Below are 25,201 nucleotides of genomic sequence, written 5' to 3'. Positions count from 1 at the left end.
GTCTCTTATTTCCCTGTAAAAAAATCTTTTTCAAACACTTTACACATCCCCAGTTAATGAGTAACTGTTAAATCTTTGGAAAAGCGTTTTTGTGTACTTATACCCACCACCACCCCCATCTCTTTGGAAATGTATTTTCCCTTGAAGTACAATGTGCAATGGTCAACAACCTGAAAAAACATCAACCTTATTGATGTGGACTTGCTCTCTAATCTGACAAAATGAAACTTAATCTGTCCTCTGTAAATAGCCGAACTGACGTAATTTGTTGAAATTTATACTCGTCCACTTTCGCTTTCTCTGTGTCGGCCCATCATTGTGCTGCGTTGAGTGGGTCCGTGAACTACACACAGTGGACGGAACCAATATTCGGCTTATCATTTCATTAAGAACTGGCGGCATAGATGAGACAGGTCCCACAAAGATTTGTGGCACCTGTGAATTTCATGAATTGGTTCGACACTGTATTTTCAGTCAAATCAATTGTCAGATGTATTTGTCGGTAGAAAAGTGTATATTTGCCCACCAGGGAGCTGATTCAGAGTGGGACGTACAACAGTTTGCGCAGCGCATGTTGCGTTAAAACACTCTGCGCATAATTCTTTACTAAATGATCGCATGAAAAAGGCTTGGCGGTGCTGTAGAAACAAATTTTACCAATGGGGGGGATAAGCCGAGCCGCCTTCTTGCTAGAGCCCTTCGGTCCCAACGTAACCGCTCCTACATACATAGCATACAAGATTCTGGAGGCACCACTAGGCACACAGACAAGGCCATCGCTGAAGCTTTCCGTTCCTACTATGCAAAGCTATATCACATTCAATCCCAGATATCTGAAAACGATAAGGCCCGGGCTGCGGAAGCTATAGTAGAATATCTAAGGGATTCTGATTTTCCAAAAATCTCCCAAGAGGCAAAAGATCTTTTGGATTCTCCCTTCTCTCTTTCAGAACTAAAGGGAGCTATAAAATCTTCCCCCCTTGGAAAAAGTCCTGGCCCCAATGGGTTCTCCATATCATATTACAAAACATTTATGGATAAGCTGTGTCCCATTCTGCTAGATGCTTTCAATGAAGTGTCGGACACAAAGGGTTTTTCGCCACAGTCGCTTGAAGCGCATATTACAGTTATCCCCAAAGAGGGTAAAGACCCAGCTTTATGCCCTAGTTATCGTCCAATCTCCCTTCTAAACGTAGACATTAAACTCTATGCGAAAATCCTTTCAAACAGGTTAAAGAATCTCCTCCCGGAATTAATTTCAAACGACCAAGTAGGATTTGTACCAGGCAGAGAAGCAAAGGAGAATACTACTAAAATTATTAATCTAATACATTATGCCTCCTCCGTTAACCTTCCCACAATTCTCTTGTCAACCGACGCAGAGAAGGCTTTCAATAGAGTGGACTGGGGCTTTATGAAGGGGGTACTTCTCCATATGGGACTTGGCCCCTCCTGTTTACAAAAAATTCTGGCCCTTTATAGATTCCCTTCCGCTAAAGTTAGAGCAAATAGCATTTTATCCGACCCCTTCACCATTTATAACGGCACTCGTCAAGGCTGCCCACTATCTCCCTTGATATTTGTACTCTGTATGGAAGCCTTGGCCAGGGCGATTCGATCTAACCCAAATATCACGGGGTTACAGATTGGTAAAGAAAACTACCGATTAGCCCTATTTGCAGATGACCTGCTTGCGATCATCACAAACCCCATTATATCTCTACCTAACCTGATGCTAGAATTTTCTAAATTTAGTACTCTCTCTAACTTCAAAATAAATTTTTCTAAATCGAATGCTCTTAACATTTCAGCCCCAGAACAATCAATAAGGGGCCTCAAATCAGCATTCCCATTTAAATGGCAGTCCTCACATTTTTGTTATCTTGGGGTCTCTATCGCAAGGTCCAATGACCAGCGATTCCAATTGAACTTCCCTCCTCTATTAAATAAAATTAAAAAAGACTTGGCAACTTGGTCGTCCTCCAAATTCTCCTGGCTTGGCAAAATGAACATCATCAAAATGAATGTTCTTCCTAAAGTACTCTACCTGATGCAGGCACTTCCGATTATAGTCCCCCAGAGATTCCTTGACAGTCTCCAGCGCTTGATTCGCGACTTTGTCTGGGGAGGCAGGAGACCCCGATTCAAGCATGCTCTTCTTTATAGGAGGAAGCATCAAGGAGGGGCGCAATTGCCGATGCTCCAGGGTTATCTTCAGTCAGTTTTTCTCAGCAGGATAGTGGATTGGACCAGAGGGGGCAACCTCAAACAATGGGTGGTGGTTGAAAATGAACTTAACGCAACTCCGCTAAATGTGGTACCTTGGTTATCTAAGATACCCAGAATCCTTCACCCAACCATCGGTCCAACCTTAAAGGTTTGGAAGAAAATCCGTTTTGGAAAAAGCATCTCTACCTTTCCTTCACCTATCACCCCCTTTGTGTTCAATCCAGACTTTTCACCAGGACAATCGGGTTCTGACTTCAGAAGGTGGTCTCGCGCGGGAATCAAGGGCCTCGGCCAGCTGGTGAAGTGTGGTAGACCTCTCTCTTTTGCGGACCTACAGTCGGCTTTTTCGCTTCCCTCCATATGTTCAAATCTCACACTACATTAGTTCTATTGGAGGAACCAGAACTCTTAACAGACCACCAACTCCATTCGAAAACCTATGCTCGTCCAAATCTGCTCCAGTCCATATTATATCTGAAATTTACAAAATTTTGATGGAGGACCAGTTCAGCTCTCCGCCTCCTTTTGTTAGATTATGGGAAAGGGACCTAGCTCCTCATATAACCTCAGCATCCTGGCAAAAAAAAATTACAAATACACCCTCCTGTTCATTAAGCATCTCAGTAATAGAAACCCACTATAAGCTCTTGACCAGGTGGTACAGATGCCCTACTCTGTTACATAAATTTAATTCCCAGTTATCTTCTTCCTGCTGGAGATGCTCCCGATCCCTGGGTTCGTTAATTCATATTTGGTGGGAATGTCCACTTATTACCCCATTCTGGAACGAGGTCATTAGATTATCCAGTATTATTGTGGGACATGAGGTTCCCAAGGATCCTGGATTCTGGCTACTCTCATACTCCCCTACTCTATCCTCAAAATACAAAAAATCTCTACTAAAACATCTCAATAATGCGGCTAGGGCAGTTGTACCGACGCGCTGGAAATCCCGAACGCCCCCTCTGATTATGGACTGGTTCAATAGAATTGACTATTATATGTCCATGGAAGACATCATCCTCTCAGCCAATGACAAATCCACAGAATTTCTGGCCACATGGTTTTCCTGGATTGAGTTTAAAAATTCAGAGGATTTCAAGATAGTTTGTTCTTCACCTGTCTGCGCTTGCTAGCTCCCCTCCCCTCACCTCCCTCATGTGTCCTCTATCCCCCCCTTTCTCTCTTGTTGTCCGTCCTTGTCTCCCCTCCCCTTGGGGAGTGGTTTTTTTTTTGCCTTTCTTTTTGTGTCTGTGCCCTATTTACCAATCTAAAATTTTTGCGTAAGTGAAATATGTCAATGTTTCGGGCTATTGATGATCCATTTGTTACAAGTGTTTTGTACTGACAGTGTTTTTCTTTCTCCTAATGGATCATTCTTCTGGTCAAGTCTGTAATAATTCTTGTTCACTCGCAATGAAAATAAAGAATTTTTTTAAAAAAAACACTCTGCGCATGCCCAAAAAGTAGGTACACGCATATGGGCCTTTGTAGAGTTAAGGCGTGCACGCACAAATGCAGACCTGCTGAAACACTCATATATGCCTCCCATGAGGCGCAAAATTTGCGCCTACGATCCAGAAATGTCTTAATGCAGCCCTATCTTAAACTTCCATCACTATTCAAGCATGCAGTGATTACTCCCATTTAAAAAAAACAAAATTCTGACCCAAACTCTCTCGCAAATTACCGCCCCATCTCTCGCTCCTGTGCCCCTACAAGCTTCTCGGGAGAATTGCCTACACACGCCTCACACACTTTCTTACAGCAAACAACCTATTGGATCCTCTTCAGTCAGGCTTTCGCTCTCAACACTCCACAGAGACTGCGCTGACCAAGGTTGTCAATGATTTTATCAAGGCAAAAAGTAAAAACCATTACTCTCTTCTAATTCTCCTGGATCTCTCTGCTGCATTTGACACTGTTGACCACTCTCTCCTCATACAAACACTACAATAGTGTCACGGGCACTAGGAGTCTTTACCCAGGGATCACCAGGTGATGGACTTACCAGAGCAATATAGGTGGTAATATGGTACTCTGGTAGCGGGGTGATCACGGAACAGGAGACAGCAGATGGTAGAGAATGCTCGTGGAAAGTCTATGACTAGCAGCACTGGTAATATATAGGTAATAGTACACGAGGAACTGAATGGACAACAGGAAACGTGAGGGTAGTCAGTGGTCTGCGGATAGCAAGTTGTACCACTGCTATAGTGAGGAGGAATGTCCAGAAATAACGAGGAGGTGATGAGAGTCAGCGGTCTGCGTTTAGCAAGTTGCACCGCTGTCTATGTGAAGGAATGGAATCCAGGTGGAGGTATCCGGAGAGTCAGTGGTCTGCGTTAGCAAGTTGTACCACTGCTATGTGGAAGGATACTGGAAACAGGTGACACAGGGAATAGGAATCAGTGGTCTGCCTCTAGCAAGTTGTACCACTGAAATATATATGTGAGGAGGAGCACGGGGAGATAAATGTAATGCAGAGTATACACGGGCACACTGAACTTGATCCCACGATGAGATGCACAAAGTATTAATAACTGAGCAGCACTGCACAAATATACAAAGTCACAGGAACTATCCAGACTACAAGGTAACACAGTCAAATGATGGCAATAGTCTCAGTGGATAGGCAACTCCAGAGAAGAACAACTCAGTCCAGCAAGGTATGCAATACACGAGCACAGTCAATGATAAGTATGCATACCGTGGTTCAGAAGAGCAGGCTGTCAGAAAGGAGTGCAGGGACACCTGAGCGGCAGGAGGCCGGCAGGATGCGAAGTCCCAGGGAAATGGAAGCGGAATCCAAGTAGGTGCAGCGCACAGGTAGGTAGACCAGCAACGATGGAAACAATACTCAGGAAGCAGTAGTATATAGGACTGGTCGCCTGGAGATCACTGAAGAGTAGAAATGGAAAGGCAGAGAAGACAGCAGCGGAGCGTTGATCAATGCAGACAGGCGAGTTAACACAGGCAGGAACACTGTAGAAGCACGGAGAGCGGATCAGCTGGCTGCAGGCACGAGGAGTACTGGAGAGTAGCGATAAGCAGGACACTGCAGATACACGGAGGTAGCGGATAGGAATCAGCAGGTGCAGTCACGATGAAACACGAGAGAGTTGAGGTAAGCTGGAACTGTTGAACACGGAGACAGCGGATAGGAATCATCTGGTGCAGTCTCGATGAAACACGGGAGAGTTAAAGTGAGCTGGTAACTGTAGTGCACGGAGGCAGCGGATAGGAATCAGCTAGCGCAGTCACGATGAAACACGGGAGAGTGAAGTGGGCTGATAACTGTAGTGCACGGAGGCAGCGGATAGGAATCAGCTGGAGTAGTCACGATGAAACAAAGGAGAGTTGAAGTGAGCTGATAACTGTAGTGCACGGAGGCAGCGGATAGGAATCAGCTGGAGTAGTCACGATGAAACAAAGGAGAGTTGAAGTGGTCTGGAAACCACAGGGAGTTGAAGTGGTCTGGAAACCACAGGGAGTTGAAGTGGTCTGGAAACCACAAGGGAGTTGAAGTGGTCTGGAAACCACAAGGGAGTTGAAGTGGTCTGGAAACCACAGGAATCAGCTGGGCTGAATACACGAGGAAACACAGGAACACCTTCAGAGGCTCATGGGGAATGAGACTCCAAGATCAGGCAACGAGGCATAGACAGCAGGTGCTTTAAATAGGGAGTGTTGCCTGATCAGCCAATTAACTCAAAGGAACAGATACTGAAGGTTTGAAAGGGCTGCACATGCGCAGACCCTCAGGATGGTGGACGGCCACGGTTCCTAAACATACGGAAAGAAGCACTCACAGTCTGGTGAGTGACAAATAGGTCTTGAAGGCACTGTCCTATCTTGGTTCTCATCTTACCTATCTAATCACTCTTTCAGTGTTAATTTCTCTGGATCCACCTCTGCTCCGCTTCCTTTATCAGTTGGAGACCACAAGGCTCAGTCCTAGGTCCTCTGCTATTCTCTATCTACACCACTTCTCTTGGAAAACTAATAAGCTCCTTTGGATTTCAGTATCATCTCTATGCGGATGATACACAAATCTATCTATCCTCTCCTGATCTTTCACCATCTGTGTTGTCTCGCGTAACTGACTGTCTTTCTGCCATTTCATCTTGGATGTCTTCTCGCCAACTCAAACTCAATCTTTCAAAAACTGAATTAATAATATTCCCTCCCAAAAACAGAAGCTTCCTGCCTGACATTTCTATTTCTGCTGATAACATCACCATAAATCTCACCACACAGGCTCGCTGCCTAGGTGTTATCCTTGACTCACAACTATCATTTATTCCCCACATAGACTCCATATCTAAATAATGTTACACACATCTAAAGAACATTTCCAGAATACGCACATATCTCACACAAGACACCGCAAAAAACTTAATTCATGCACTCATCATCTCCCGCATCGACTATTGCAATTCCCTCCTTACTGGTCTTCCCAAAGTCAGACTTGAACCCCTACAATCTATTATGCACGCAGCGGCTAGATTGATTTTCCTTTCAAAACATTCTTCCTTTGCTGAGCCACTCTGTCAGACTCTACATTGGTTGCCTGTATTTCAACGAATCCAATATAAAATTCTTCTACTAACATACAAGGCCATCAACAAAATTGCACCGACATACATCTCCTTACTTGTCTCAAAATATCTCCCTACTCGACACCTCCATTCTGCACAAGATCTGCGTCTCTCTTCTACTCTCATCACATCCTTCCATTCCCGGTTACAGGACTTTTTCCGGGCTGCACCCACTTTGTGGAATTCCCTCCCTCGCACAGTAAGACTTTCCTCTAGTCTCCAAACCTTCAAGAGTTCTCTGAAAACTCACCTCTTCAGACAAGCTTATGATATTCCTCAACCACTATCTTAATCTCCCCTATTACCACCCTCTACACAGCTAACACAAGACAAAAACCCTCTGACCAACATTGGTACATACACAGCCCACTCAGTACTTTTACCTTTGCATTCTAGCTGGTTCAGTGTGCAATATGATGTAGCACATGCCCTTGTGTTTCAAACTCCCATTGCCCCATAGATTGTAAGCTTGTGAGCAGGGCCCTCTTACCTCTCTGTCTGTATGTATTGCCCAGTATTGTCTTATTAATGTTTGTTCCCAATTGTAAAGCGCTACGGAATTTGCTGGCACAATATAAATAAATTATTATGATGATGATGACAATGACTTTTAATCCAAAGATAAAGAAGCTGCCATTTTTATCGGTGGTAGTCATGTTAGTGACACTTATAATCACGACACATTGTATCCCGACAAAACAATTCCAATTACAACAATGCCAACTACATGGAAATGCAGTGTTGTGATTATAAGTATCGAAAAATCGGACCCCACCCATTTTTATTACACTGTATTTGCCGCAATTCAGAGGCAGCTGTACGCGGCTAACATGACAAGGACCATGTCCGTTATTTTAGAACTGCCCCTGTCATAAGGATGCAGCATTGCATTTAGCAAAAATGTCACTTCAAAGACCAGCGTGCCGCCACATTAGGACTAACCCTTCATCCATTTAAACTTTTCTCTGTTTCTCTTGAAATAGAGTCTCCAGAGTGAGGGTCAGTCACGTATGTCACTTTTGGGTGTTTGAATGTTTTGTTTTTTTACGTTGCGATAAATGCACTTTCCCGTATGATCTCCTGCAGTCACTTACGGTTAGTACGGTAGAGGAATCTCGCTCATTTTTATTTGCACTTCTATGAGATTTCAAGCCAGACTTCGTTGGTGAATCTCGTCGTCAGAGGCTCACATGGAACCCCGCTGCTAACGGAATTCCTCGCTAGAATTGTGCCCATAGATTGTCGGTTTCCTTATGTCCGCTTCAAAGGGAAAATCCTCAGTTCATGTTAATAAAACTTAAAAATTAGAGTATATAATAGTAGCCGAACTAACTTGACTTGAATACAAAATTAGGAACCTAAACTGGCATAACGTTACCTTGACCCTTGGGTAGATAAATATAATATCATTGCCATGCAATAGTATATTTACCACCCTTTATCATTGATTATTAAGAGAGGTCACAGCTCCCACTGTGCAATTACTGGGAAACTGTGTAGACAAATATTGAGACACACGACGTGTTTGCTGTAAGGTTAGGGATTAATACAAGGCTGCGCATTGCAGAGAACAGAACAGACACAGCCATGAAGCCACTGTCACCGTGTATGTTGTACGTCTGCATCGCGATAGTCACAGCGTTGTGCCTGGCAGATACCTGTCCAGGTAAGTTGGCCACAAACATTTCTGAATAGTAAAATAATATATTGTACACCAGGGACAGGCTGGGCTGGTGGGGCAGAGGGGATTGCCCCCCAGGACCGATCCCATAGTGGACTACCATGGGCTGGATCACTGGGCCAGCTGCATTTTTTAGTCCTTTAAAATGTTCCCTATACTGTAGGCTGTAAAGTCGAATCTTAACCCTCGGGATACAATTTTCCAGCCCTCCCCTGTTCTACACATTTCACCGAGCTTTATATTTACCACGTACGTCCTGTTTTTCTAAAAGTTTAGCAAAGAATTCTGTTGTGTCTGTAAAAGTTTAACAAATGCTAAATTGCTAACTGTAACCAAGTGCCCCGTTATGGCTGTTAATTGGTTAACAGGACCCCTCAAGTCTATAGATATATGTACAAAGGTCTGTTTATGTTGGCTATTATTATAATTATTTGCTAATTTCTTAATCTAAAAATACCCCTTCACTCTGTCTGTGTCACCCCTAAGGGACACACAACTCCTGTCTAGGAATATAAAATATATATATATATTTTTTATTTTATTATGTAATTTTTTTTTGCTAGAAAAACAGATTTATACACTGTGTTACCCAGCAACAAATATTCTTTTGAGTACAAGTGAAGATCTAATTGATTCATATGCTAGAGTATAAAATATATGACAAGGTGGGTTAGGTAAATTACGATTGAGTCTTTTTGCGTTTTGCTGGACGAGGGGGGTTGGAAAGGAAGCAACGTATAATCCGTTTTTTCTCATTTTGAAATACCAAGAAAAAGAGGAGTAATGTGATATACAGTTAGAATTAACTAATATATAGGTTTAGTTAGTGCATCAGATGAGGTATTTATTTGCAATGTCTTATCTGCAATATATTTATTACAATTTCGGCTATATCTGTGTAAGTTTTCAGCATTCAAAGGTATAGCAATATTAGCAATAAGACTGCATGTGCCTCATACAGTCATCGATTTCGTAGAAAAGACGACTGACTTTCATTCACTACCGGCCAAAGATTTGTAGATTTGTTTAAAAATGTAAATCAGATAGTAGGAATTGTTCTGTGGAATATAGCACTTGATTCCATTAGTCGAATGTGCATTTAGGTCATCAAAGTCGATGTGGTAGATTTATCAAACTTTCTAAAAAAGGAAAAGTGGTGGTGTTGCCCATAGCAACCAATTAGATTCTAGCTATCTTGTACATTCTAGAGGATGATAACTACAATCTGACTGGTTGCTATGGGCAACACCTCCACTTTTCCTATTTTAGAAGGTTTGATAATTCTACCAAATGTCTTCAGGTTTTTTTATAGTGAGTTAAAGGCACATTTGGGCTATTTTGGGTATGTTCACATATCCTCCTATACCAGTGTTGTACATGCTTCGCACAAGGAGAGTGCCTTTATTTTTAGATACTATATTATTATTTTTTTAGCAAAAATAATATGGTATCTAGAGTCTGAAAGTTGTCAGACAAGTCTAAAAGTTGTGATACAATGCAGAGACACACAATACAGGCATACATCTACAGTCTGTTTTCAATTATACAAGTTGCACTTATAAACTGCTCAAAACACAACAAAAATATTCATGAAAATTTGAAATATTCATAATTGGCATATCTTGGAATTCTTGTAGTAGTCCTAAAAGTTAAATACATTATATGATTATATAATATATAGTGTATATATATTATATATATATATGGTTATATTTATCAGTATTATTATCATTATCATTAGCAAAGAGACACCATTTTTCTTTTAGCTTTTATTATATTTGATTTTCCAAATTAGATAACTTTCATTTATTAGCATGTTCTGCAGCTTGTTTGTTTTAGAAATACCAGTTATAACAATATAATAAAATAAAAATACTTCCCTTGCCAAAATAATCTAAAATAATATATGATATAATTATATAAGATTTCTGGCCTCTCTTGCTGACGTTGAATATATGTGATACTAGGCATTTTTATTTTGTTACCCTCCCCACAATCCAAGAACATACTAATTAGTTAATTGACTGCTGACAAAATAAACTATCGTGTGTGTGTGCGTTAGGGAATTTAGATTGTAAGCTCCAATGGGGCAGGGAGCGATGGGAATGACAAATATTCTCTGTACAGCGCTGCGAAATTGGTGGCGCCATAAAAATAATGGATGATGATTATGATTTATACAGTTATAACACAGCAGTAAACATTCTGTCTTACATTAGAAGTAAAGGTCCTTGAAGTCGGCGATTCAAATAGACTTACGGTCCTGCAAGGATGTCGCGGACCCCCTGGCGATCAGGGACTGCAAGGACTTCCTGGACAAATGGGTAGCAAAGGTAACCTAACATTAGCAAATATTACCCAGATCGTACCCTTTAAAATTGAAGGAAAAATGCTGAGTTAAAGTGTTGTTTGAAATCAGGATCATACATAAAATACAAATTGCCTTATAAAAAAGTAACTAATATTATTCACACATATATATATATATATATATATATATATAACAGAGACTTTCAGAGAACTTGAGATGTTCAACATTCTGTACAGTTTCATGGGAGCTTCTGTTCTCTGTTATCAGCTACTTCAGACATAACACTGCACGGAGGGCTGATTGGTGCCAGAGTTGGGATTTTTACTAGGTGAGGGGGCTTTTATGGCAAATTATCTGGGATTTATCAACCAATTTGAAAACTGTTTCTAATGTAGAATTACAATATGTTTCCAAATGATTTAATTTTACTTTGATTCTCTTTTTTCATCTAAAAGGAGATGCTGGGAAACAAGGCATACCTGGGGATAAAGGAAACACAGGTAAAACAGGAAAATAATGGAAAACAATAATGTAACTAATGACAGCTCTAATTAGTGATGTCATGTACTCTCCCTGCAATATAACGTATCTGAAAGAAAATTTGTTTTTGTCTACATCCAAGTAAATTGAAAAAAACTGAAAAAAATCCCCTTTTCAGCCCATTTTGTGTGCTTCCCATGATCTAAGTGCTATTATTCTACGAGGGGCAATTATATGCGGGCCTCTTGCAAGGTTGACAACACCCCCGGCAACAGTTTACATAAATGATGAAAAGACCGCCAAAATCCAGGTTTCATAGGTAATTATTAAAGAAGAGACCTATTCATATCAGAAATGAACCCATAGTTTATGCCAATCAGGTGCTATCTCTAAGCGCATAAAGGACTTAATTCATTAAGGAACGTAAATCTCGACACGTGTTGTATTTTTCGTAAAAATGCCAGGCATACTGTTATCATGGAAATTGTATACCGTGTATGTTAATAGAGAGGAGGTAGCCATTTTGTTGACTACTCATGAGAATGCAGCCAAATACCAAGAACCAATATTTTGTCAAGGTGCATCAGGTCTCAGTAAAGTCACTAACTCCCAGTGAATTGTTAGGCTACTGTCTCAAGTATACTGCAACAAAATGTCTGCTTCGCCGTCTGTAAGGGATAGGACCACTTCATATTAAAACGTACAGACAAGTGAGAAAAGCTGGGCACAAAAAAAATAATTTTTCATTTTATCCACCAGCTGAATGGATGTTTCAGTAACTCAGAACGAGCTCTGTGTCACGCCAGTTTTATCTTTTTGCCGCTGTCATGGAAACATCTTTGTACCCCTCCCACTACGAGAAATAACAGGCTCAAGCCAAAATAGTGATATTGCTGAGTAAATGTAACTCAGTATATATTATCCATTAAAAATACACAAGCAATGTTAATATATGTATAATCGCCTGTAAATAATGTTTGCATAAACGAGTTCTGATGTATGAGCGCTCTGATGTCATCACTTCGGCGGAAATTAGTGGCGCTATATAAATAAATGGTGATGATGATCACTTCAGTGTTCATTAGGAAAATCTGCAGCCTTTATATAGTCATAGAACACCGCGGTGCCTTCTCATATCCTTATAAATTACAGTAAGAGCTACATCATTCCATATAGTAGTTGTTATTTTAAGTTATTTTCAGTTTTATGTTTAGCTCAAATTAAATATACTTTTATTTTAGGTGAAAAAGGAAGTGAAGGTATAAGGGGGCCTCCAGGACCAACTGGAGTACCAGGTGACTAAAATCTCTGCAACCCTACGTACAATTATAAACTGCAGAATTGTACCCAGTTAGAGCTAATGGTCTCATATTCTGACGTTATTTGTTGTGCTGTTTAGGGTACTGGTAATGCACATTATAAAAAAAGTATATATATATATATATATATATATATATATATATATATATATATAGTGGCAAAGAGGCATATTTGCCACAGTTCCCCTATAAGGGAACTGTTAAAAACACAGCTAGTCTGGGTTAAAGGTTCCCTAGGATCCTCTTTTAGCACACACACACACACACACACACACACAAAGGTGTTCCACATGGGTGGAATTAGTTTGCTTTGATTTGTTGATTTGTTATCCTCCACCCCAAGCACTAGCTTGGGGTGGAGGATAAAAACACTGTCTGTATGTGTGGGTGGGACCGATGCCAGTAAGTGGCCGGCTTGCAGACAGGGAAGTAATGTTTAGCCAGGTGAAGGTGGTGGGGAATTTGTGTTCCTTTTTCTGGATGACTGCTGTACCATCACTAGATATATTTATGTGCAGTGGTGGAAGTGGGAGGTATACGGTGGTACATCACACCGCTACTTCTCCTATTGCCTTCATTGTAACACTATCACATTCCAGTCCCTTACATTATATGTGCAATTTTCCTGTTTCACTATTATTACATATATACATACACACACATATACTATATACTTGGCCGTTCCTGCCATAAGGCGGGAGGACTTCGCCTTAGACGGCATCACGACTGGACTTCCTGCACCCCAGCCTTCTTCTTCATCTTCCCTGAACCTCCCGTCATCGGGAGCACTGTACGACATCCTAAATCTATGTTGCTATTCATTTAAAGCTTGGAAAGGCTTAAGTAGCCCCAACCCTGATCCTGCCCTAACCTGCTGGCCCCCAACCTTAACCTGACCCATCCCCAAAGCCTAGCCTAACATGGATCGCACACAGAGGGTGTCGATTTCAAGTGTCACGTAACAGCCCTGTATTTCACAGGATGTGTCTATTATATAATTTGCCTTTATATACTTTTATACATATCTTCTACTTTCCTCTCTTTTTACAGGAGCTCCAGGATTTCCAGGATATGGAGGAGCAAAAGGTAAACATATATTTTACAAACAATTTGTGCAAACATAATAAGCTACAGATCAGCCAAATGTACCAGGGGAAGGACTTGTGCGGCAATACAAATTATTATTTTTTTAACTGACCAACAAAAATGTTGGGAAGTTATATGGTCCCTAAAATAAATAGATGTGTTGTTTGTTCTCAAAGTGGAGATATACACCAGAGGAGTGTTGTATTCTCACAGTGCAGAGAGCCACCGAAGGAGTGTTGTGTTCTCACAGTGCAGATATACACCAGAGGAGTGTTGTGTTCTCACAGTGTAGAGAGCCACCAGAGGAGTGTTGTGTTCTCACAGTGCAGAGATACACCAAAGAAGTGTTGTGTACTCACGGTGAAGAGAGCCACCAGAGGAGTGTTGGGCACTCACGGTGGAGAGAGCCACCAGAGGAGTGTTGTGTACTCACTGTGGAGAGATACACCAGAGGAGTGTTGTGTACTCACGGTGGAGAGAGCCACCAGAGGAGTGTTGTGTACTCACGGTGGAGAGAGCCACCAGAGGAGTCTTGTGTTCTCACGGTGCAGAGAGCCACCAGTGGAGTGTTGTGTTCTCACAGTGCAGAGAGCCACCAGAGGAGTGTTGTATTCTCACAGTGCAGAGAGCCACCAGAGGAGTGTTGTATTCTCACAGTGCAGAGAGCCACCAGAGGAGTGTTGTGTTCTCACAGTACAGAGAGTCACCAGAGGAGTGTTGTGTTCTCACAGTGCAGAGAGCCACCAGAGGAGTGTTGTGTACTCACAGTACAGAGAGTCACCAGAGGAGTGTTGTATTCTCACAGTGCAGAGAGCCACCAGAGGAGTGTTGTGTTCTCAGAGTGCAGAGAGCCACCAGAGGAGTGTTGTGTACTCACAGTGCAGAGAGCCACCAGAGGAGTGTTGTGTTCTCACAGTGCAGAGATATACCAGAGGAGTGTTGTGTTCTCACAGTGCAGAGATACACCAGAGGAGTGTTGTGTTCTCACAGTGCAGAGCTACACCAGAGGAGTGTTGTGTACTCACAGTGCAGAGATACACCAGAGGAGTGTTGTGTACTCACAGTACAGAGAGCCACCAGAGGAGTGTTGTATTCTCACAGTGCAGAGAGCCACCATAGGAGTGTTGTGTTCTCACAGTGCAGAGATATACCAGAGGAGTGTTGTGTTCTCACGGTGCAGAGAGCCACCAGAGAAGTGTTGTGTTCTCACAGTGCAGAGATATACCAGAGGAGTGTTGTGTTCTCACAGTGCAGAGCTACACCAGAGGAGTGTTGTGTACTCACAGTGCAGAGATACACCAGAGGAGTGTTGTGTACTCACAGTACAGAGAGCCACCAGAGGAGTGTTGTATTCTCACAGTGCAGAGAGCCACCATAGGAGTGTTGTGTTGTGTTCTCAGAGTGCAGAGAGCCACCAGAGGAGTGTTGTGTTCTCACAGTGCAGAGATACACCAGAGGAGTGTTGTGTTCTCACAGTGCAGAGATACACCAGAGGAGTGTTGTGTTCTCACAGTGCAGAGAGCCACCAGAGGAGTGTTGTGTTCTCACAGTGCAGAGAGCCATCAGAGGAGTGTTGTGTTCTCACAGTACAGAGAGCCACCAGAGGAGTGTTGTGTTCTCACAGTGCAGAGAGCCACCAGAGGAGTGTTGTGTTCTCAAAGTGTAGAGAGACGCCAGAGTAGTGTTGTGTTCTCACAGTGCAGAGATACACCAGAGGAGTGTTGTGTTCTCACAGTGCAGAGATACACCAGAGGAGTGTTGTGTTTTCACAGTGCAGAGATACACCAGAGGAGTGTTGTGTTCTCACGGTGCAGAGAGCCACCAGAGGAGTGTTGTGTTCTCACAGTACAGAGAGCCACCAGAGGAGTGTTGTGTTCTCACAGTGCAGAGAGCCACCAGAGGAGTGTTGTGTTCTCACAGTGCAGAGAGCCACCAGAGGAGTGTTGTGTTCTCACGGTGCAGAGAGCCACCAGAGGAGTGTTGTGTTCTCACAGTGCAGAGATACATCAGAGGAGTGTTGTGTTCTCACGGTACAGAGATACACCAGAGGAGTGTTGTGTTCTCACAGTGCAGAGATACACCAGAGGAGTGTTGTGTTCTCACAGTGCAGAGATACACCAGAGGAGTGTTGTGTTCTCACGGTGCAGAGAGCCACCAGAGGAGTGTTGTGTTCTCACAGTGCAGAGAGCCACCAGAGGAGTGTTGTGTTCTCAAAGTGTAGAGATACACCAAAGGAGTGTTGTGTTCTCACAGTACAGAGAGCCACCAGAGGAGTGTTGTGTACTCACGGTGCAGAGAGCCATCAGAGGAGTGTTGTGTTCTCACGGTACAGAGATACACCAGAGGAGTGTTGTGTTCTCACAGTGCAGAGATACACCAGAGGAGTGTTGTGTTCTCACAGTGCAGAGATACACCAGAGGAGTGTTGTGTTCTCACAGTACAGAGAGCCACCAGAGGAGTGTTGTGTTCTCACAGTGCAGAGAGCCACCAGAGGAGTGTTGTGTTCTCAAAGTGTAGAGATACACCAAAGGAGTGTTGTGTTCTCACAGTACAGAGAGCCACCAGAGGAGTGTTGTGTACTCACGGTGCAGAGAGCCACCAGAGGAGTGTTGTGTTCTCACGGTGCAGAGATACACCAGAGGAGTGTTGTGTTCTCACGGTGCAGAGAGCCACCAGAGGAGTGTTGTGTTCTCACAGTGCAGAGAGCCACCAGAGGAGTGTTGTGTTCTCACGGTGCAGAGAGCCACCAGAGGAGTGTTGTGTTCTCACAGTGCAGAGATACACCAGAGGAGTGTTGTGTTCTCACGGTACAGAGAACCACCAGAGGAGTGTTGTGTTCTCACGGTGCAGAGAGCCACCAGAGGAGTGTTGTGTTCTCACAGTGCAGAGAGCCACCAGAGGAGTGTTGTGTTCTCACAGTGCAGAGATACACCAGAGGAGTGTTGTGTTCTCACAGTACAGAGAGCCACCAGAGGAGTGTTGTGTTCTCAAAGTGTAGAGAGCCGCCAGAGTAGTGTTGTGTTCTTGGAAACACCACAAGGGTTTGAGGACTTTTTAGGAGCATGAATATTTTCTGGTAGATACTACTGCTATGTTCAGTTTTTGAGAACTTTTATTATTACAGAATAATGCTTTGGTCACAATGTTGGTCACTGCATTTCGTAAAATTGTTTAGAAAACAATGTACTATTGTTTAGAAAATGAAATTGTTTAGAAAATATAACACTTGATGTAATATCTACAAAAACTGCATATTTATTAGTAACTTATTTTTCACTTCTCGCAGGTGACAAAGGTGACAAAGGATTTGTGTGCCCAAAAGAATTTAGTGGTAAGTATACAGTAGTGATGTCACTAGTTCCTGGTGAACAGGCTGCCTTCTCGTGCATAGTGATACGTCCCACAAATTGGGTGCCACTACTGTGTCAGTGATGCGTTTATTTTTGGGTCTTAATTTTGCTTTAGGTCAACCCGCCCTACATTGGCGTAAGGATTCCAGAGAAAAGTCACATCACTCAGGTGTAGATTTATCAAAACTTCTAAAATGGAAAAGTGGAGGTGTTGCCCATAGCAACCAATCAATCATTTATCTAGCACATTCTAGAAAATGATAGCTAGAGTCTGATTGGTTGCTATGGGCAATACCTCAATTATTCTTGCCAACTTTTCCTCGTAGTCTCCAGGGAGATCCCGGGGGAGGTGGGTGTGTGGGGGCGGGTCTTGACGAATTGCATCATTTGGGCTAAGATGATGCAATATTTGGTCATTAAGCCCCGCCTCTGCCACTCCTCTATCTCTACAGGGCCTGGATCATATGGAGCCGGATGATTTCTGTAGCCTCCCAGAGCCACTCAAATTTATAAAGGCAAGAGTTTGTTAGTTAGTTAGTTAGAACAGTCACAGATGGCATCTTTTAGACCCAATTAAATAGTGAAACATGTTATTAGGTTGAAAATAGTTCTCCCAAAGACTTCACAGAAAATGGAGAAAGATTTGTACTCTCTTTTTATCAGAGCAACTGCCTTCTATAGGTAAAAGAGGGGTGATTTGCACTCAAGACTATTTTGGCTCGGGTGAGTGTACCAAGGTAAGTGCTGCTTGATTTAAGAGCTATACAGGCCCTCATCTAATGCAGAAGGGAGAAGCATAGATATATTAATCAAGCGCTACAATCACTTCAGTAGTGTAGCAACAGAGGAAAATGAATTCTATGTAAATAATTGGACATGAAAAGGCCATAAGGCAGGATAAATGAGAGCGATAATAAAGTCAAAGGGACTTATTCATTAAGGCAAGCAAAAAAAAGAGGAGTCAATTTGCACCTTGGCAAAACCATGTGGCATTGGATGGGGGAGGTAAATATAAAATGTGAGATAGATTTATAGTTGAGGTCGGGCATGTCCTAGATCAACTTTAAATTTTAGTGTAAAAATAAACCTATCAAGTTATTGTGTGTTACATGAAAAAACAGCCAGTATTTTCTTTACGTGCGAAATAATAAACTAATTTGCACCCCTTGTATTGTAACATGGTTTGCCCAGGAGAAAATGTACTCCTTTTTTTTTTTTTGATCAGAGCCTCTGGTGTGCTTCCAAATCAGGTCACGGCTATCTTGTTAAAGATGTAAGGATTCTATGTTTAGGGAGAGGGAAAGATCAAAGAGACATTAACACACAATTTATTCATTAAAAACAGTATTTTTACACCCGCTTTTATTTAGATCAGTGAAAGCATATAAGGTATTCTTAGGCTTGATGTTCGCTGTATCTCAGTTCCTCTCTGAGGTCATTGTTGATATAGATAGGAGAGAACAATGTTGAAGTATAGAATTCTGTGTTGCACACAAAAATGTAATCACTCACAATCATGATAGAAAGAGAGAGCATGAATGGATCTCTCTTATGCAGACTCCGTTCAGTTAGCCTCCCCATCTGTGCCTAAAACAAGTGTGGTTTTTTAGATGGTTAATGGAGCGAAGATACAAGTCCGGTATTTGACGGACATGTACAAACGCGTTTCGTCACAGTCACATGACTTCCTCAGGGTGATGTCTTTAAATAGTCTCTGCGGTCCGGCTGTGCATGGTTGACACACAGGTGATCATTAAACTAATTAGCAGACTCTCCTGCTATGTGTATGAACGGAAACAGAAAATTGCAACCATAAAAATTATCCAGCAATGCTTACAACGTTAACAATAGCGTATATATAGAAAAGGTAGATACATTGCACTAATCAATACTCAAAATTCCATGGGGGGAAATAAACCGCAAACTAAACTGAAAGAGCAGAGATTACAAGTAAAGGAACAAATTAATTTAGGGTTGTGGATAAAGGCAAAAAGCTGTGTTATATGTCCTCCTGACGTTTCTCCGGTGATGCATCTGTGTAATAATGTAGATGACTCACACATGGTGACACAAGTAAGTATTATTTATAGTTAGTAGCAAAGCAAAATAATGGAGCAAATTTGCACTTTGGCAGTACCATGTCGCAGACAAATTTAGAGTTGGGAGTGGGCACATCCTCTGAGCTCTAAATTGCTGTGTCAAAAATAAAGCTGCCTGGTATTTGTGTGCTACAAGGAAAAGCAGCCATGCAAAAATACAGACATGCATTGCTCCCCTCCCCCCCCCCCCCCCGGATTGCAACATGGTTCATCAGATGCAAATTTGCACCTTTTTTTTTTCTTTTGCTATCCTCAAAACTCTAAATGCGGCCCACAGTGGGTGACTGACCACGCACTGAATATAAAAGTAAAAATAGCTTATCCAGAGCTCCTATAAGTCCTCACATTTATATATACCCCACATTCAGGGACACATCTAGACTAGCACAGACCCTGGGTGTTGCAGAATTCATAGGGTCATACACTTAATGTTGGGCCAGAAACTCTCATCATTATTCCATATGTATTCTGGATCACTTTTGAGGTTACGTGTTCAATGAAAATAATATGCATATGTAAATAGGACCCCAGATGTCTCATTCAGAAATTTATTCACAAGCACATCTGCTGCTATCTTTTCTATAATGACAACCATTTATTCTGTAACACCTTTACAATCATGTGAATAATACAGTGATAGCATTTATTACTCAGGTAAATGATCCCATTGTACGTTTGCGCTTTATCTATAGGTGCCAGGAACTGTGAGCAACTGAAAGACAAAGGTTTACATCTCAACGGGTGGTATACCATATACCCCGATGGGCGACCTTTGTCGGTCCTGTGCGATATGGACACCGACGGCGGAGGCTGGATTGTAAGTCATCAGGAAGCCCCCAATAAATGATCCACATACTAAGTACATACTAAATATTTTACCTTCTATGTTCATTTTTCTAGTATTCAATTAATGCGAACAAATAATTGTATGTCTGTGCAACCACATCAGTGTACAATTAAGACTGGGAACACTCTACAGAAGATTTCTCCAAATGTCAGATCAATAACCATTTTACCATTGGGAGAAAAAAAATGTCTTGATCAGCAGCCAATTCCTGTGTACACACTATACACGTTTTACAGGATTTACCGTCAGATCTGTGCTCTTCATCTGTCATAACCATCGGCTGAAAAGATGGTGACTCTGCACACTCCATAGAGATCTATGGACACTGCCGGTCCCAAGTGCGTACACACTGCAAGATTGGAGCGATATCGATCCATCGTTGAACAAGATTTTCAGTTTGGTTTAAAAATTAAATGAAACGATACGATGTGCTCTGGAACGATAATCGTTCATCGTTGGAGCTCACCCTTCTTCAGCCCCTTTATCTGTAGGCTACACATGAAGAGAAATGAGCCCGAGGGGTAAATGTATCAAGCTGAGAGTTTTCCGGCGGGTTTGAAAAACCAATCAGATTCTAGCTATCATTTGTTTAGTACATTCTACAAAATGACAGCTAGAATCTGATTGGTTGCTATAGGCAACATCTCCACTTTTCAAACTCGCCGGAAAACTCTCAGCTTGATACATTTACCCCCGAATGTCCAGACACACAGGAAAGTAGGCAATTCTCCTGCAAGGGCACTTACCTGCCTGTACTGTGGGCAGGGATATTCCGTGATGACATCTATATACAAATTACAGGACCACCAAAACTTTCAACAATAATTGCAATTAACAAGATCGGCAGAGAACACAGTGAAGACCAATGTATCACTTTAGCTAATTGATATCTGATCTCCGCACACACAGGTGTTTCAGAGGCGATTGGACGGTTCGGGGAATTTTAACCGTGACTGGGCGAGCTACCAGAATGGGTTTGGCAGCCAGCTGGGTGAATTTTGGCTTGGGAATGAGCACCTTCATCGTCTCACATCCTCGGGTAAGTCATTGCTAATCGCAATGGTCGCAGAAAGAGGGCTGATGACAGCGCGTAGTTTTTAACCATGTTATTCATACCTAACCACTCTCCCCGAATGTCCGGGAGACTCACGAATTCCGGGCAGGCCATTCTCCAACATTCTAGGATGGGAGCCTCCATGATGCCATTTGCGAAGAATTGCGCAATTTGGCCCCACCCCCTGCCGGAAAAATTACACTTTCGCGACATTGCCTAAATAGCAGCAGAAAGTGTAAATGGGTCACGCATGTTCAGATCCTACGAGACTGGCCATTGACAAGTGGTAATTTAGCTCTTGACACTTTGGGACAGTATCACCTAGACATCTGAGTAGGGAAGAGTCAACAGCTCTAATTCATCAGAAAATGAATATGTAATTGCTCACTGCACTTGCAATATTTCTGTGAAAGTTCATTACACATCCTTAGCACTGAATTTAATTGAAGTGATAGCCAGTGACCCTGCTCCAGGGCCGTAACGAGGGTGGTGCAGGCGGTGCCATCGCCCAGGGCGCAAGGCCAAGGGGGCGCAGCAGCCGCCCGCTACCTGCCTGCATACCTTCAGCCCTTAAGTTTCGCTTAAGTAATCTTCCTTTCAGTATTGCATAACATATTTCATTCAGAATTTATTTATTCAAAACAAAATAATATATATAATATATATATATATATATATATTAACATGTTCTTGTAAAAGGTCAGGACTCAAGCACGAACTGCGATAAGCGGCAACAGACAACCTGCTCTATCACCACTTTTTAGTAACTAGTACATAATCCTTATTTTTGCAGGGTCCTACCAACTTCGATTCGATTTAGAGGACTTTGAGGGGAATCGAACCTATGCCACGTACAGCGATTTCCGAGTTGAGGCAGAGGCTGATCAATACATCCTGCGCTATGGAGCGTGCACCGGGGGTACTGCAGGTAACAGGGATGCATCCTTTTCACCATATCCCCCTATACATCTTTGCAGAATTTAACAAGAGATCTGTGTCGTTAGCATTTCTAATTACGGTAAATCTTTTGCACTAGAGCAGGGGTGTCCAACCTTTTAGCTTCCCTGGGCCACATTGGAAGACGACGAGTTGGTTTGAGCCGCACATAAGATACACTAACAATAATGATAGCTGATCATCCAAAAAAACCATAGAAAACATAGTTAACATATATAATATGAGAAAAAAAGTTATATATATATATATATATATATATATATATATAATCACTTTTTTTTCAAATCCCCCTATACTTACCTTTCAATCGCCCTGTTCAAAAAATCCTCTCTAGTTATAATACTATAATCACTTTTTGTATTGTTTCGATGCAATATCAATAAAGTGCATTTAAGCCAGGCATTGTATATCAGGGTGCCCTGACCAGGCCTGCGGTACCTGACATATACACCACTGTGACCCCAAATTGTCACCTGTTTTGATAATTACACCACTATGTTAGTTAAGGGATAACAACTTATAATGGGCCAAAGAGAAGAATATATAATGCCCCATTAGTATTACAAGTAGAAGTATGTAGCAGGGAGATAAGGTCCATGATGCTCCAGGACCAGGTGACTTTTATTCACTTGTCAGCATCCCTTGAAATAATAAAAAAAATCCCCCTTAACTTACCTTTTAATCGGCTTGTTCTCCTGTCCTCTTCTCTTCTTTTCTCCAATTCTGTGCTGCTGATTGTTCTTCTCGTGCGGGTGACTCCTCTGTGCTGCGCTCCGCAATGGATGTTGGGCGTGATGACATCACGTCCGACATTCACTGCGAGCGCCGCACGGAGGAGGAGACAAGGGAGGGAGCCGGAGTACCAGCTGACGTGACCGCAAGGTAAGTTTTTTGGGGTTTTTTGCAGGATTTTTTTTTCCCATTAACAGCACTGCCCCCTTGCCACAACCAAAACTCCTTCTGGGCCACATTTACAGGCGTGCTGGGCCGCATGGACAACCCTGCACTAGAGATTGAAGTCAGCGCCATAGAGCATTTCATTTATAGTAGTCAAGCAGATAATGGAAGCGTGTGAGAATATAGTGTTTGTGTGTGCCAGGATTTACAATGATTGGCTTCTAGTTGTGGGACCGCCATTGGAGTAAACCCTACGATAGGTGGAACACAAGGATTAAGAGCTGGACAAAACCAGTTAAAACAACATTTGCAAATTTTCACTTACAATCACATCCCCTCATCCAGGAGACTCTGTTACTAGCAGATAAATCAGGGCATTGCCCAGGTGTAATAAAGGTTAAGAAAATTCTTTTACTAAATAGCAAAACTTACAGCAACACAGATCTCTGTCAAATGTCAGTTTCCAGTATCCGGTCCTCTCTCTCTCTTTTTTTTTAAAACTTTATTAATACTTTCATACTACAAAACATTCTACACAATAAACATATGAATAAGCATCTTGAGTTCTTTCACCATTTCATTCTAAGGGGGGGGGTTATTCAAATGTGCGGGATGTGCCCACAAACATCACAGCTGTCTACATTCACGGGTACTGCGGTACCCCAACATTGTGGATTTGCCGGTGCACCTCTACGAGGTGGGAACAGAGATCCACAATGCTGCATCAACCGTTCCAGAGGCACTCCGCGGGCAACTGAACCCCCCCCCCCCCATCCCCAAATAGACTCGTGAGCTCCTTTTAGAGATTCAATACTCACATTTCTGACACTTTTACGGTTTGATTAGATTTATTTTTCTCTGCCTAGGCGATTCACTGGGGACACAAAAGGACCAAGCATTTTCCACCATAGACCAAAACAACGACAAGTCTGATAAATCTGGACAAAGCTGCGCGGAATATTTCAAAGGCGGCTGGTGGTTTGAATCCTGTCATTTCTCCAACCTGAATGGGGAGTACCTGAAGGGGGAACACGAAATGAAGGGCAAAGGGATCATCTGGTATAGTTTCAGGGGCAACTTTAATTCTCTAAAGTCCACAGAAATTAAGTTTCGTCCACAAGCTTAAGCCATATAATGAAAGAAAAAAATTGGATATCCAGTGTAAATATGACGACGCAAAACATTTAGTAAATGTAAGTTGATTTCATGAACGTACATGAAATCAACAGACACACTATATGAATGGCTTGTATTTGAACTAAACAGTCCCAACTTTTTTTTTCCTTGTTCCTTCGACTCTCAGACTAACTTACTTTTCTACAAAAATAGCCCATGTTACCTAGTTAACACAATCGGTGCTGTCAGCAACCGCTGATTAACGTGGACAGCTCCTGACACCCAACTATAAGGCGTCGTAAGATTTATATATGCAAAATATTTTAGGGAATTTCCAGGTTCCAAGTTTACTGCACTTATCTGTCAACTATAACGGATTGCAATATGCTATACTATGATAAGACATTAATCATTAGGAGACATTTAGACATTATATCAAATATCGCAAAATACATTTGGTTGCTCAGCAAATATCAACGTTATTCCCGATCAGCAAGTCTATAAAACGTTTAAGGCCATTCTTTGAACATCAGCTAAAAGCTACCTGCTTTTCTCTGTGCCCCAGAAGCATTGCCAAATCTGAGTATCAAAATAATTATTGGTGTAATATTATATATGTGCACGAAAACAGGGAGCGGGCAAAACAAGTAAATGATTAATGGAAAAGCTCAAAGAGTTTAATAAATATTTGCAGAAGTATGTTTTGGGTGTTTTCTACAGGTATTGTTAGGAATAGAGCTACAGGAAGAAAGAGGTTGTGTTGTGAGGATTTATTGAAAATCAACAACAGACGAAATAACGACAGAGTCACCGTACTGTGCAGGCAATAATTATATGTAAGATAATATGGGGATACACGGTGTAGCAGGAAATCTCTGGCAGTGGAGAGTCAATGGTAATGCAGAAGTGTCTCTGACACTGATTCACAATTGCAAACAGTCTTTAATATAAATGGTGTTCAGTTGAGGCAGATATGCGACAGGTTGATGATGGTAATATGGTCCAAAAAGCACAAACAGTTGGGCACTCAGAAAAAACAGCAGCACCACTGACTGGAGACCCTCAATGTGGATGGAAGAAATTCTGAACCAAGAGTAAGTACCGTTGTATGCAACTGTCGTAGAGCTACCTGTGAGTAGCATGTTGCAGATAGAGGAGGTGCCCGAAAACCAAT

The 25,201-nt window shown here is 42.1% G+C and overlaps 1 protein-coding gene across 1 annotated transcript; it reads left to right on the top strand.

Moving 5' to 3' along the window:
• The first annotated feature begins 8,332 nt into the window (after positions 1-8,332).
• On the top strand, positions 8,333-24,726 carry LOC142101282 (ficolin-1-B-like). The gene is made up of 10 exons (XM_075185640.1): positions 8,333-8,496; positions 10,731-10,844; positions 11,278-11,322; positions 12,544-12,597; positions 13,672-13,707; positions 16,994-17,038; positions 19,849-19,973; positions 20,913-21,042; positions 21,851-21,985; positions 23,778-24,726. Exons 1-10 carry the CDS (start codon positions 8,418-8,420, stop codon positions 24,035-24,037), a joined length of 1,023 nt encoding a protein of 340 aa, XP_075041741.1. The 5' UTR covers positions 8,333-8,417; the 3' UTR covers positions 24,038-24,726.
• Positions 24,727-25,201: the final 475 nt, after the last annotated feature.

Source organism: Mixophyes fleayi, chromosome 9 (assembly GCF_038048845.1).
Source record: "Mixophyes fleayi isolate aMixFle1 chromosome 9, aMixFle1.hap1, whole genome shotgun sequence".
In the NCBI taxonomy this organism is placed as follows: domain Eukaryota; kingdom Metazoa; phylum Chordata; class Amphibia; order Anura; family Limnodynastidae; genus Mixophyes; species Mixophyes fleayi.
This window is presented reverse-complemented; position numbering and strand designations above follow the sequence as displayed.